The 12,476-nt window shown below is 41.5% G+C and overlaps 1 protein-coding gene across 1 annotated transcript in view; it reads right to left on the bottom strand.

The window, feature by feature from the left end:
* Nucleotides 1-1,189: 1,189 nt before the first annotated feature.
* LOC137294743 (CDK-activating kinase assembly factor MAT1-like) overlaps nt 1,190-12,476 on the bottom strand; it is a 46,437-nt gene continuing 35,150 nt past the window's right edge. Inside the window, exons 7-8 of the mRNA XM_067825836.1 lie at nt 5,524-5,651; nt 1,190-1,791 (exon numbers count right to left, since the gene is read on the bottom strand). Of these exons, the coding sequence (XP_067681937.1) occupies nt 1,635-1,791; nt 5,524-5,651 (285 nt within the window). The 3' untranslated portion in view covers nt 1,190-1,634. The remainder of the gene's footprint in view (nt 1,792-5,523; nt 5,652-12,476) is intronic.

Raw genomic sequence — 12,476 nt, 5'->3', positions numbered from 1 at the left:
ACATACTTGCACAGACATTATGTACTGTAGGATTACTACATACTTGCACAGACAACATGTACTATAGGATCAGTTCACACTTGCACAGACATCATGTACTGTATGATTACTACATACTTGCACAGACATCATGTACTATAGGATCACTACATACTTGCACAGACATCATGTACTGTAGGATTACTACATACTTGCACAGACATCATGTACTATAGGATCACTACATACTTGCACAGACATCATGTACTATAGGATTACTACATACTTGCACAGACATCATGTACTGTAGGATTACTACATACTTGCACAGACATCATGTACTATAGGATTACTACATACTTGCACAGACATCATGTACTGTAGGATTACTACATACTTGCACAGACATCATGTACTATAGGATCACTACATACTTGCACAGACATCATGTACTGTAGGATTACTACATACTTCCACAGACATCATGTACTGTAGGATTACTACATACTTGCACAGACATCATGTACTGTAGGATTACTACACACTTGCACAGACATCATGTACTACAGGATCACTACATACTTGCACAGACATCATGTACTGTAGGATAACTACATACTTGCACAGACATCATGTACTATAGGATTACTTCACACTTGCACAGACATTATGTACTGTAGAATCACTACATACCTGCACAGACATGAAAATGAAATGTAGAATCACTCATCCTTGCACAGACAGACATCAGAATGTACTACAGGATCACTACATACTGGCACAGACAGACATCAGAATGTACTACAGGATCAATTCATACTGGCACAGACAGACATCAGAATGTACTACAGGATCACTACATACTGGCACAGACAGACATCAGAATGTACTACAGGATCACTACATACTGGCACAGACATCACTACATACTGGCACAGACAGACATCTGAATGTACTACAGGATCACTACATACTGGCAGACATTATGTCAACATGACGCAAGGACACTTCAACCATTACACTATCCCACTGCCCTTCCACAAACAGGCATGATGTACTTAAGGACCTCTACAAACCTGGCTAGCTATTCTCCAAACGTTCGTAGCCTTACAAAGTTCTTAAGCCCATTCTTGACACACTGGCTACGACCAAAGTTACAAGCGTTTCGAGAATAAGGGCCCTGCACACACAGAGTTTATGAAAGGTGTTGTTTGATATCATAGTGTATTTTAGTGATACAATGACAACCATTTCAAAGACACAGTGAGAATAAGTTTTAAGCCCATAGACTTGGTTACTTCAATGATGCACTCAGGATAAGTGAGTGGGGACAAGATGTAGTCAAGTACATATATGAGTTTTCATTTCAGGATACATGGAAACACACACACGCACAGCCTTGCTTTACATGCATCACTGAAATACTACATCACATGTCCTTTGTCAGAGGTCTGCCGAAGATGCCTAGGTGGCGTTTGGTGTCCAGGTACTTGTCGCACCAAGATAACACTGTGCACCTGTCCTGCCATTGCTTGATCTCCATAACCAGCAAATACTACTGAACAATGGAGAGTGTTTATCTGACACCTCAGAATCATTGACAGTTTCCATCTCCTGACTCCTTGCACATTTGAGAAAGCTGCCTGTTAGATATTTCATGTAACCATAGGTTGCAGACCTGAACTGCAGTCAGTCTCTGGAAAGTAGAAGAGTCCACTAAGAGCATCATGAAGAGCTCTCTGGCAGGCTATCCTGGCTTCAAAACCTCCGCCACGTTCCATGTCTGTTGCTGGGCGGACATTAGAGAGATACCTGTAAGATAAACAGCACTACATGAGTTCTTGAAAGGACATTTCAAAGCTGATTCTTGCTCCTTCATCATTCACCTGACAAAGGAGCAAGAGTTTGTCCTGAAATGTTGTATAAAGAATATAAAGATGTTGCCATAATTCAAAATGTGTACTCCTGATCATCAATTTAGACACATCATAGAACCATTATTTCTATCAGCACAGTTACAGACACCTTCAAGTACATAAAGTAAAATGTAGCTCATTCCCGGAGGCCATTTTGAACACTATCAACAATGATGATGATTCCTACAACACTCTATCATTTAAAATTCATTTTCCTGAAACATGTTTTTGAAGCCATGGGTTTAGAATTAAAATTGAAAAAAGATAAGTCCAAGGATTTGTGTGTCTTTTTCCCATGAGGTTCATCAAATGCAATCTGCAGGACGTAAATCCCTGAGTAGGATTGGGCTGACTAGGGTTAATGTTTTGATACCACTTAGTCAAGATGAGCCATAGTCTGTATCAAGAACATGCTCCGTTTTTTTGAGGACTTGAGGCAGTCAGATTAGTGAGATTAGTGACATTTGTATTACAGTGAGATACGTTGATGTGAAGAAGTTCTCAAATTGTGAGATTAATGAAATTTTTGATGGTATTGTTCAAATTTTTTTTGAGGATTTGAGGAAGTGCTCAATTGGTGAGATAGTTAAATGATTTTGACTTGAGCTGCCACTGAGGAGGTATTACTGGTATACATGGAAATGTGTACATTGCCTGATTCACTCAGTCATCGTGTACACTGTCTAAAATATGAAGCCATTGTGTACATTGCTTCATTAATTACCCAAAGTATTGTACAAATTGACTGATTGTTGAACAGGGATTATTAAGAAGACAATAACAGCATTGGCTTTGTTATGTGATCACTGAGGGTTCTTTAAATAAAGTAATGTTTATAGGTTATATTAATCCAATCTTCCTTCAAGCAAAGGTTTCCATAGTAATGATTCTTCCTCAGAGCAGGGGCTTCCTTAGAAATGCTAAAATATGCAAATATGTTGAATCTGCTGACGTGGAGAAGTTAATCAGAGAAAGCCAGAATGACAATGTGCAGTTAGCTATTTCTTGTGCATACCTTGTGAGTCTTAGCAGCTTAGTGTTGATCTCAGACTCATAGTAATGATAGAACCACTTTTAGGTTCTTATTCTACTGCAGGCTGACTGATACTACAGAGTTCACTGCATATGTCATACATTCCCTCCTCTGCACAACACAAAAACAAGTGCCACTTCATGTCATGACGTCACCATCACCCCTCTGCTGCACTCCTAGACAAGCCACTATTAGTTAAGGCTTTTTAAAGGGGCACTGATGCAGAGCAATTTCTGTGGACTGCTGGTTTCTTTTGTTATTGTTTTTCTCCCGTGACTACCCGAATGATATCCCAGAATTCGTGACTGGTCCATGATCTCTGCTGCGCCTCCCATATGCGCCATTGATAGTTTATGTGTACACTGATCAACAAAGATGAAGTCATTTTAGTTCGTCATTATGAAAACAAATCTAACACCTTGAAGTTTATTTATCTGCAAGTGATATGAAAAAACACGTTAGGACTGAAAAATAACAAAGTCAGTGTAGGTCTTTATATTCAGTTGCTTGTCACATCTGTATGCATTTTGAAAGTTAATAGATAAACCCCACACGGTCTGCTTATACTTATAGTGAATTTCTAAGATGATTTTAATATCTAAACATTGTATACATTGCCAGCATGAATCATATTTTACACATACCCTATTCGCGACCTAGTGCATGTTTTCTGTAATATAGATTCTGCTGAACGCTACAAGAAGTAAATTAAAACAAAATGCAAATATAGAATTTTTCACACTGGTGTATACATAATCTCACTGGTCACCCAGGACAGCACACCTGGCAACTAACTGTATGATGTTTGCCATTAGTTAGCCAATAATGAACAACAATCAATTAATCAAGGCAGTGGCGGTTAATTCTTTGTAGGAAGGATGTTGTTTTCACACTCGTACTTTACGACAGGGTGTATTCAGTGTAGATTACGTAAATCTACACTCATAAACACCATTTGTCACAGCCTTTTTGACAAATCCGCTGTGCAAGTAATTAATCAATCAGTGTGTTATCGGTTAATCCTTTGACCGATGTTTGTTTTTGTAACTCACCTGATAAACCCTCTTGCATCACTTACATGCACATATTACATAACACGTAATACATTTGCCACTACAGATCTTAATTTATAATGTTGAGTATTCACTCCAGACAGGAGAAATGCCAAATGGAAACCTATGTCGAGTAATTTTAGTGGTGTTACCTCTATGTATAGCTGTTATAAATTCATTAACTGACCATCAAGTGTATGATGACAAATAACACGTGTAGGTTTATACAATCAAACGCGAGTTACAGCAAGGAAGATGTAATCTCTGTGTCACATGCAGCCTGAAAACACTTTTGGGCCGAAACTGTTTTGAGGATACCAACAGAACTTCGTTGTTACATAAGAAATGCACATAAGTGTTTGTTGTGTACTTGGGTAAATGGGTATAATCATTTTTTTTATGTAAGAAAATTTTCAGATTTCTCTACCAATGGCAAAGTTGTTGTTATTAGTTTACGAATTCAGAAAAATCAGCTGTGTTTTTTATTATCATAGACAATAAACCAGGGTCATAGCTACCAAAATTTACGTATGATGTTTGCTATGACAGCTGGGCCAACCCTTAAAACTATCTAAATATAAAGCTTTGTAATCTTTCGGACTTGTATGAAACAAATGGCTTGCTACGTGTATGTAGACATCATATTTTCTCATCACATGATTAAATATCGAGGTAAAAAACACAGAAGTAGGATCAAATTGGATCAGTCACTATACCATTCAGGCATCAGAAAAAAAACTACACTGCTGGGATATTTTGTTACAATCAGATAAGGAATACCATGGATGTTTTTTAATAATGGCATGTGATTGGCATCTGGCCTCCTCACTTTTTAGGGTGCTAATGTGGACAGGAGCCCAGTCCCTTGGTCCGTCGCGGTCCAGGGAGCGGGTGCTGACTAATTTGCTGCTTGGTTTCATAACTAGACTGTTGATGAGAAACATTATTCACTCCGCATCAGTGCCCCTTTAAGATGTGCTTGAGAAGCAGACCAAACACCTCTGATGATGTCAGTGTAAGTGAGGAGCCTTTGTACCAGCTCCACATACCAGTAGATCCATAAAGTGTGACTATAATCAATCAAAGAGTAATCTTTTTCCAGTTCTTTTGCAGGACTCATGGAATCATCACTGGTGGAGGCTGGTATGAATGTAGACCAACTGTTAGCTGATCCACAACAGGAGAGACAAATACTGGAAGTTATTTGTCCAACACTGGGACAGTAATAAGTTCAGGGTTCATCCATGGTTTATGAGTCACAATAAAAAAGCACAGTTTCACACTGTTTCTACAAAATCAATGGCACAGATACAAGCTTCTACTTGTTAAACACTTGTGTTGACATTACCATGGATTATTTCGAGCGCTGAGTGGGGTAGTGTTTGAGCATCACATGTACTCCATTTCTTGGATTCCAGAACAAGTGTTTCAGCTAACAGCACTGCAGCAACACAAGAAATAATTACACTTATCAAAATTGAAAACAAATGTCCATGATGCTTAGCTACCTGTTGCACACTAGATATATCCTTGCGAGTCTTACCCTAGGTTATGTATAGCTTCCTGGTCAATCAGACTGGGGCCACTGTTGTTCAAGTCATAGGGAAGGTACACATATACATCTCCATTGTCTTCACATCCAGGTAGCGGCAGCACAGTGTCATGATGACCCTGAAATGAAAGTTCAAATGAATATTAAACACAGAAAAAAAGCAGATATTGGTTTACGTCACCATCAGCAATATTCACGGAACATGTCATGATGAACCAAAGATTTGGATGTTGGCCAGGTAAAACAGGGACTGACTTTTTGAGTTCTTGGGGAACATGACATTCTATGAGCCTGGTTATACATCACAATTCTCTCACACAAATTTTACAATAAATCATATGACTTCTCCTCGAATCCCCTCCATCCCCACATTTTTACGATGAGAAAAGGTGATAGGTCCCCAATAGGGTAATTGTCTGAATAAAATTGATATTTTTAACTTATCCTGAAACATGCTTATATGCTCATCTCCTCCCTCTACACAAATGATAGTGGAACAAGTCATGTTATAAAACAGTGAGATTTACTCAGCACAAGCTTTGTGGCACTGTTAGTTGTTCTGGATGCTGTTCTTCCAACATCTACAGTCAACTCGTGGGACCACATCTTGTCATATTTTCTCTTAGACAAGTGCATCTCATAGATTCATGTGGATTTTACATATACTGGTATCTTCTTCTTACCCATAGATTATGATATAATTGTTACCATAAATGGGTTGTGACACCCTTAGCGTACAGTTTAGATCATTACCCATACAGTGTTTTAATCACTCATGCTTGTTATGTCTAGCTGGTGTGCATGGACACACAACCAAAACTCTCCAGGGTGAAGGTTATCTATAAGTCAACGTGATAAAGGGTGAGATGTCCCATTCACTGCCTATGTGGAACTGTTAGATGTTGTGCTACTACAAGTGGCCCAAATTGGTGTATGTCTGAGACATCTACAGTGGCTACATCTCTGAGGTAGTGGTTGGCAAACAATGTGTCCAACTTCCAACAGCAGCCCTCCACTATGGTAGTGAGCGTTTCCATGTGGAGTGAGTGTAGATGCTACAGCTCTGACTTTGTGTGGACTAGAGGCTCTTGTAGGCCCATATCTCTAATCCAAACTAGGATACTTGTCTGTGAGATTTCTGTAGGTGTCTCAGTAGTTAAAGGTGTGAATAGGTTTGCTTCAATATTGTCTCCTTGTTTTAGTTCTTTGTAGACATATTTTTAAAGCTCTGACATGGCATAAAGATAAATCCTGTGTACCTTCTGGCCTGACCACTATAGATAATGACAGGATATGGAACGGTCTGTCTCATTAATGAGGAAAGGGATTTTTAGAAATAAAATCCCATTTAAGTCCCATATGTACAATATCATGATAAGTCAAATCGTGTCCAACTAAAATCCAGTGTGTGTATTTCCAACATCCTTGCTGCCGATGCTAAGGCAAGCAGAAAAAGTGTTTTCAACGTTAAACATTCAGTGAATGCCATTTCTAGTGGCTCCAACATATGATGGGTGATGTGTTGTAAAACAATGTTCACATCCCAAGCTGGTGCCTTAAATTTCCGTTGTTGGTCCTCCAACTTGAACGAGCCTAGTAGACCTCGTACTTCTGGCAGTTTCATCAGCTTTATCCTTGTTTTCAGGGAGAGCGGTCGATTAAGCTGACAACAGTGAAACTTTCAGTTGTCTAGTTTGTCGTAAATGACATAACTATTCCACCACCTGAGGGTGTGAGGCATTTGATGCGGCAAAGCCTTTCCGCTTTGCATAAGTTTCAAATCACAACCATTTGTCATCATATAGAGTACCAGTAGATGTGTGTAGAGCCAAGGACACAGACTTTGGAACAATGATGGATTCCCATGAGCTTGTTTGTTGTGTGGATTCCTCCATTCTGGTAGTATTAGTGATGGGTTTCGCTGTTCTTCTATGCGCACTGGAAACCATTCCCTTGCTGACAAAAAGGCGCTACCAAAGTCAGTTGCAGCATCATCAGTTTTTTGTTTTTTTCTGATTACCTGAGGCAGTAGAACTGGAGGCAAGAACGCATAAGCATTCAGTCCTTCCCACAAGGTGCTTAGAGTGTCTGTTGCCCATACAAACAGATCCAGTACTGGAGATATAAGTTTTGGTATCGGATCCAGTACTGGAGATTTAAGTTTTGGTATCTGTTTGTTGAACCTTGTTGCAAATAGATCTATTTGGGGAGATCTAAATGTTTGACTGACTAGCCAAAACACTTCTGAATGTCACATCCATTTTTCTGCTGCAACTCTTTTGTCTTGTGGGCTCCCATCCCTGGCTGACACATCTATGTAATGGTGAGTGTTGCAGTTGGGCTCTGTCAGAAAGGTTCCTTCACAAACAAACTATCCATGAGTCCACCATAACAGGTACGATGTCAACTGCTTTGATATCAGATCCAAGCTGTCCTGATGAGTAATCAGGCACCTTTGGAATAGGCTCACTCTAGCCTTCCCCTCCAGGTCACATCCTGAGCTGAGGTAAGTAGACTGAGAAGACTAAGAAGTTTGTATTGATAACAGAGAGAGTATAGCATGACACAATGATTCTGTATTGCAAACAAACTTATTCCCAGGAATACAGAACTTGCTTCGGATCAAATGCTGACTTTATCAACAATCTTCCAGGAAGACAATACTGTTCGGCTTATGGCACGCTTCTTGCTACCAAGATGCTCCAACCAACTGAATATTCATATAGACAGTCATATAGGTGAGGTAATACCAAACAGGTACATGCTTCACCTATAGCGAAGATGTTATTACCAGAATCTTGGCGATATGCAGTGAAAATCTGTCATTCTTCATCTTCAAATCACCAACACTCTATGTTGAGAACACTCTGTCATCTATATCTCTATTTGGGCTGTAAATGAAGTTTTTCCTACGCATGAAGGGATGTTTACATCTGTGAACTGTGAGTCAGTGTGATCTTGGGAGTCAACTTTGTCTGCAGACTCTTTCAGTGTTGTCACAACCCCTAGTGTAGAGTACACAACCCTGTGCACTTTGGTATATGACCAGATGGTGGCCACATGAACATGTGCATACACCTAGTTGCGGGTACAGCAATGTACAGTAAACTTGGACTAAGTGCTGTGACTATGTGTCCCAGTCCACCCAGCTGTCAATTGGGTACCTCGTTAGGATGAGAGAGCCACAATAAAACTTGGTGCGCCTAGTGGCAGCAAGAGTTGTATACTCCTCAAGGAGTTGAGATTGAAATACTAAGTGCTGTTGAGATTGACATCCAGGAGTGGAGGGGAAAATACCAGCGTCTTGAGCATGCACTAGCGAGTGGATATGTGCGTTATATAAATATCCATCCATCCATCCATCCATCCATCCATCCATCCATCTTTTGCTCAGGCCATTGTCCCTGGTAGGCCAATCAGATTCCAGATATGTATCATTACCAGTGTTGCAACACAATGATCATCGTGAAATCTTGTGCAGGCGTTGATTCTTCATCAGCACTCTGCCTTGTCCATAACTTACCTGTTCGGCTTTTCCTGGAATTACATGAATGAGCATGTGTATAGATAACTGAGTAGAAGTGCACAAAACCCTGGCCAGTTTAATACTGATGTAAGTAGACTGTCCCCCTGTCAGATGTGTCTGCGCTCTTCAACCTGTGCATCTTCACTGAATTAATGTGGTTGTCATCTAAAACAGATGCTGCTGAGCTTCCTTAACATTGGTACTGACTGACTGTAGTAACTGGTTTCAATGAAGCATTGTAATATCATCTTGAAAAAGCACAAAGGTTACTGCACTGTGCATCGCTGACACCATTTTCTTTATGCAGGTAAATCTGTCATGACCATCATGACCTCCCATTCCTGATAACTTCTTCGATCCCACCATCGACAACCAATAGCGCCGACCAGGGAGGTCAGGCAACAGTTTGGTGAATTTCTCGCTCCAGGTGCATGACGACCATAATACTTATCTTCTTAAGAGAGTAAGTGCCTCTGATACTTTATAGCTTTACTAGATGCCTCAGGTGGAGATTCAGATCCAAGAAGTTACTGCTGAGTCAAAAAAGATGACATCCCCTTTTTCATCCGATAAATAACTGTGAAGTATCTCTCGATCTGAAGAACCCTGTCTATCTGTATCCATGCCTGAATCCTTCCGTGAAAACAGTTTCTCTGAATGTTGTCCCTTTAGCGAACGTCAGTATGCACCTTCTGCATGCATGCCTCTCTAATATAATAATTCTCCTTCCGCGAATGCGTTCACGCAAGCATGGGCACATGCTACGGGCAAGGATGTAGGTCTGTGTCCGACAGCGATGACGAACTGTATCTCAATCTATAGCTTCCTTGTGAAGCATGCAGTGAACCCTTCTTGATGGAGCACTGTAGGTGCATGAATGATCCTTTGCGGAATGCTCTTGGTGCACTGATGGCTGTAGATTCCTCCACACTTCTTCATCTAGACGCAACTGATGGCTGTAGATTCCTCCACACTTCTTCATCTAGACGCAACTGATGGCTGTAGATTCCTCCACACTTCTTCATCTAGACGCAACTGATGGCTGTAGATTCCTCCACACTTCTTCATCTAGACGCAACTGATGGCTGTAGATTCCTCCACACTTCTTCATCTAGACGCAACTGATGGCTGTAGATTCCTCCACACTTCTTCATCTAGACGCAACTGATGGCTGTAGATTCCTCCACACTTCTTCATCAAGACGCAACTGATGGCTGTAGATTCCTCCACACTTCTTCATCTAGACGCAACTGATGGCTGTAGATTCCTCCACACTTCTTCATCAAGACGCAACTGATGGCTGTAGATTCCTCCACACTTCTTCATCTAGACGCAACTGATGGCTGTAGATTCCTCCACACTTCTTCATCTAGACGCAACTGATGGCTGTAGATTCCTCCACACTTCTTCATCTAGACGCAACTGATGGCTGTAGATTCCTCCACACTTCTTCATCTAGACGCAACTGATGGCTGTAGATTCCTCCACACTTCTTCATCAAGACGCAACTGATGGCTGTAGATTCCTCCACACTTCTTCATCTAGACGCAACTGATGGCTGTAGATTCCTCCACACTTCTTCATCTAGACGCAACTGATGGCTGTAGATTCCTCCACACTTCTTCATCTAGACGCAACTGATGGCTGTAGATTCCTCCACACTTCTTCATCAAGACGCAACTGATGGCTGTAGATTCCTCCACACTTCTTCATCTAGACGCAACTGATGGCTGTAGATTCCTCCACACTTCTTCATCAAGACGCAACTGATGGCTGTAGATTCCTCCACACTTCTTCATCTAGACGCAACTGATGGCTGTAGATTCCTCCACACTTCTTCATCTAGACGCAACTGATGGCTGTAGATTCCTCCACACTTCTTCATCTAGACGCAACTGATGGCTGTAGATTCCTCCACACTTCTTCATCTAGACGCAACTGATGGCTGTAGATTCCTCCACACTTCTTCATCAAGACGCAACTGATGGCTGTAGATTCCTCCACACTTCTTCATCTAGACGCAACTGATGGCTGTAGATTCCTCCACACTTCTTCATCTAGACGCAACTGATGGCTGTAGATTCCTCCACACTTCTTCATCTAGACGCAACTGATGGCTGTAGATTCCTGCACACTTCTTCATCTAGACGCAACTGATGGCTGTAGATTCCTGCACACTTCTTCATCTAGACGCAACTGATGGCTGTAGATTCCTGCACACTTCTTCATCTAGACGCAACTGATGGCTGTAGATTCCTCCACACTTCTTCATCTAGACGCAACTGATGGCTGTAGATTCCTGCACACTTCTTCATATAGACGCAACTGATGGCTGTAGATTCCTCCACACTTCTTCATCTAGACGCAACTGATGGCTGTAGATTCCTGCACACTTCTTCATCTAGACGCAACTGATGGCTGTAGATTCCTCCACACTTCTTCATCTAGACGCAACTGATGGCTGTAGATTCCTCCACACTTCTTCATCTAGACGCAACTGATGGCTGTAGATTCCTCCACACTTCTTCATCTAGACGCAACTGATGGCTGTAGATTCCTCCACACTTCTTCATCTAGACGCAACTGATGGCTGTAGATTCCTCCACACTTCTTCATCTAGACGCAACTGATGGCTGTAGATTCCTCCACACTTCTTCATCTAGACGCAACTGATGGCTGTAGATTCCTCCACACTTCTTCATCTAGACGCAACTGATGGCTGTAGATTCCTCCACACTTCTTCATCTAGACGCAACTGATGGCTGTAGATTCCTCCACACTTCTTCATCAAGACGCAACTGATGGCTGTAGATTCCTCCACACTTCTTCATCTAGACGCAACTGATGGCTGTAGATTCCTCCACACTTCTTCATCTAGACGCAACTGATGGCTGTAGATTCCTCCACACCTCTTCATCTAGACGCAACTGATGGCTGTAGATTCCTCCACACTTCTTCATCTAGACGCAACTGATGGCTGTAGATTCCTCCACACTTCTTCATCTAGACGCAACTGATGGCTGTAGATTCCTCCACACTTCTTCATCTAGACGCAACTGATGGCTGTAGATTCCTCCACACTTCTTCATCTAGACGCAACTGATGGCTGTAGATTCCTCCACACTTCTTCATCTAGACGCAACTGATGGCTGTAGATTCCTCCACACTTCTTCATCTAGACGCAACTGATGGCTGTAGATTCCTCCACACTTCTTCATCTAGACGCAACTGATGGCTGTAGATTCCTCCACACTTCTTCATCTAGACGCAACTGATGGCTGTAGATTCCTCCACACTTCTTCATCAAGACGCAACTGATGGCTGTAGATTCCTCCACACTTCTTCATCTAGACGCAACTGATGGCTGTAGATTCCTCCACACTTCTTCATCTAGACGCAACTGATGGCTGTAGATTCC

Source organism: Haliotis asinina, chromosome 8 (genome assembly GCF_037392515.1).
Source record: "Haliotis asinina isolate JCU_RB_2024 chromosome 8, JCU_Hal_asi_v2, whole genome shotgun sequence".
Lineage (NCBI taxonomy): Eukaryota > Metazoa > Mollusca > Gastropoda > Lepetellida > Haliotidae > Haliotis > Haliotis asinina.
The sequence above is the reverse complement of the archived record's forward strand: the minus strand, read 5'-3'. Positions and strand labels throughout refer to the sequence as shown.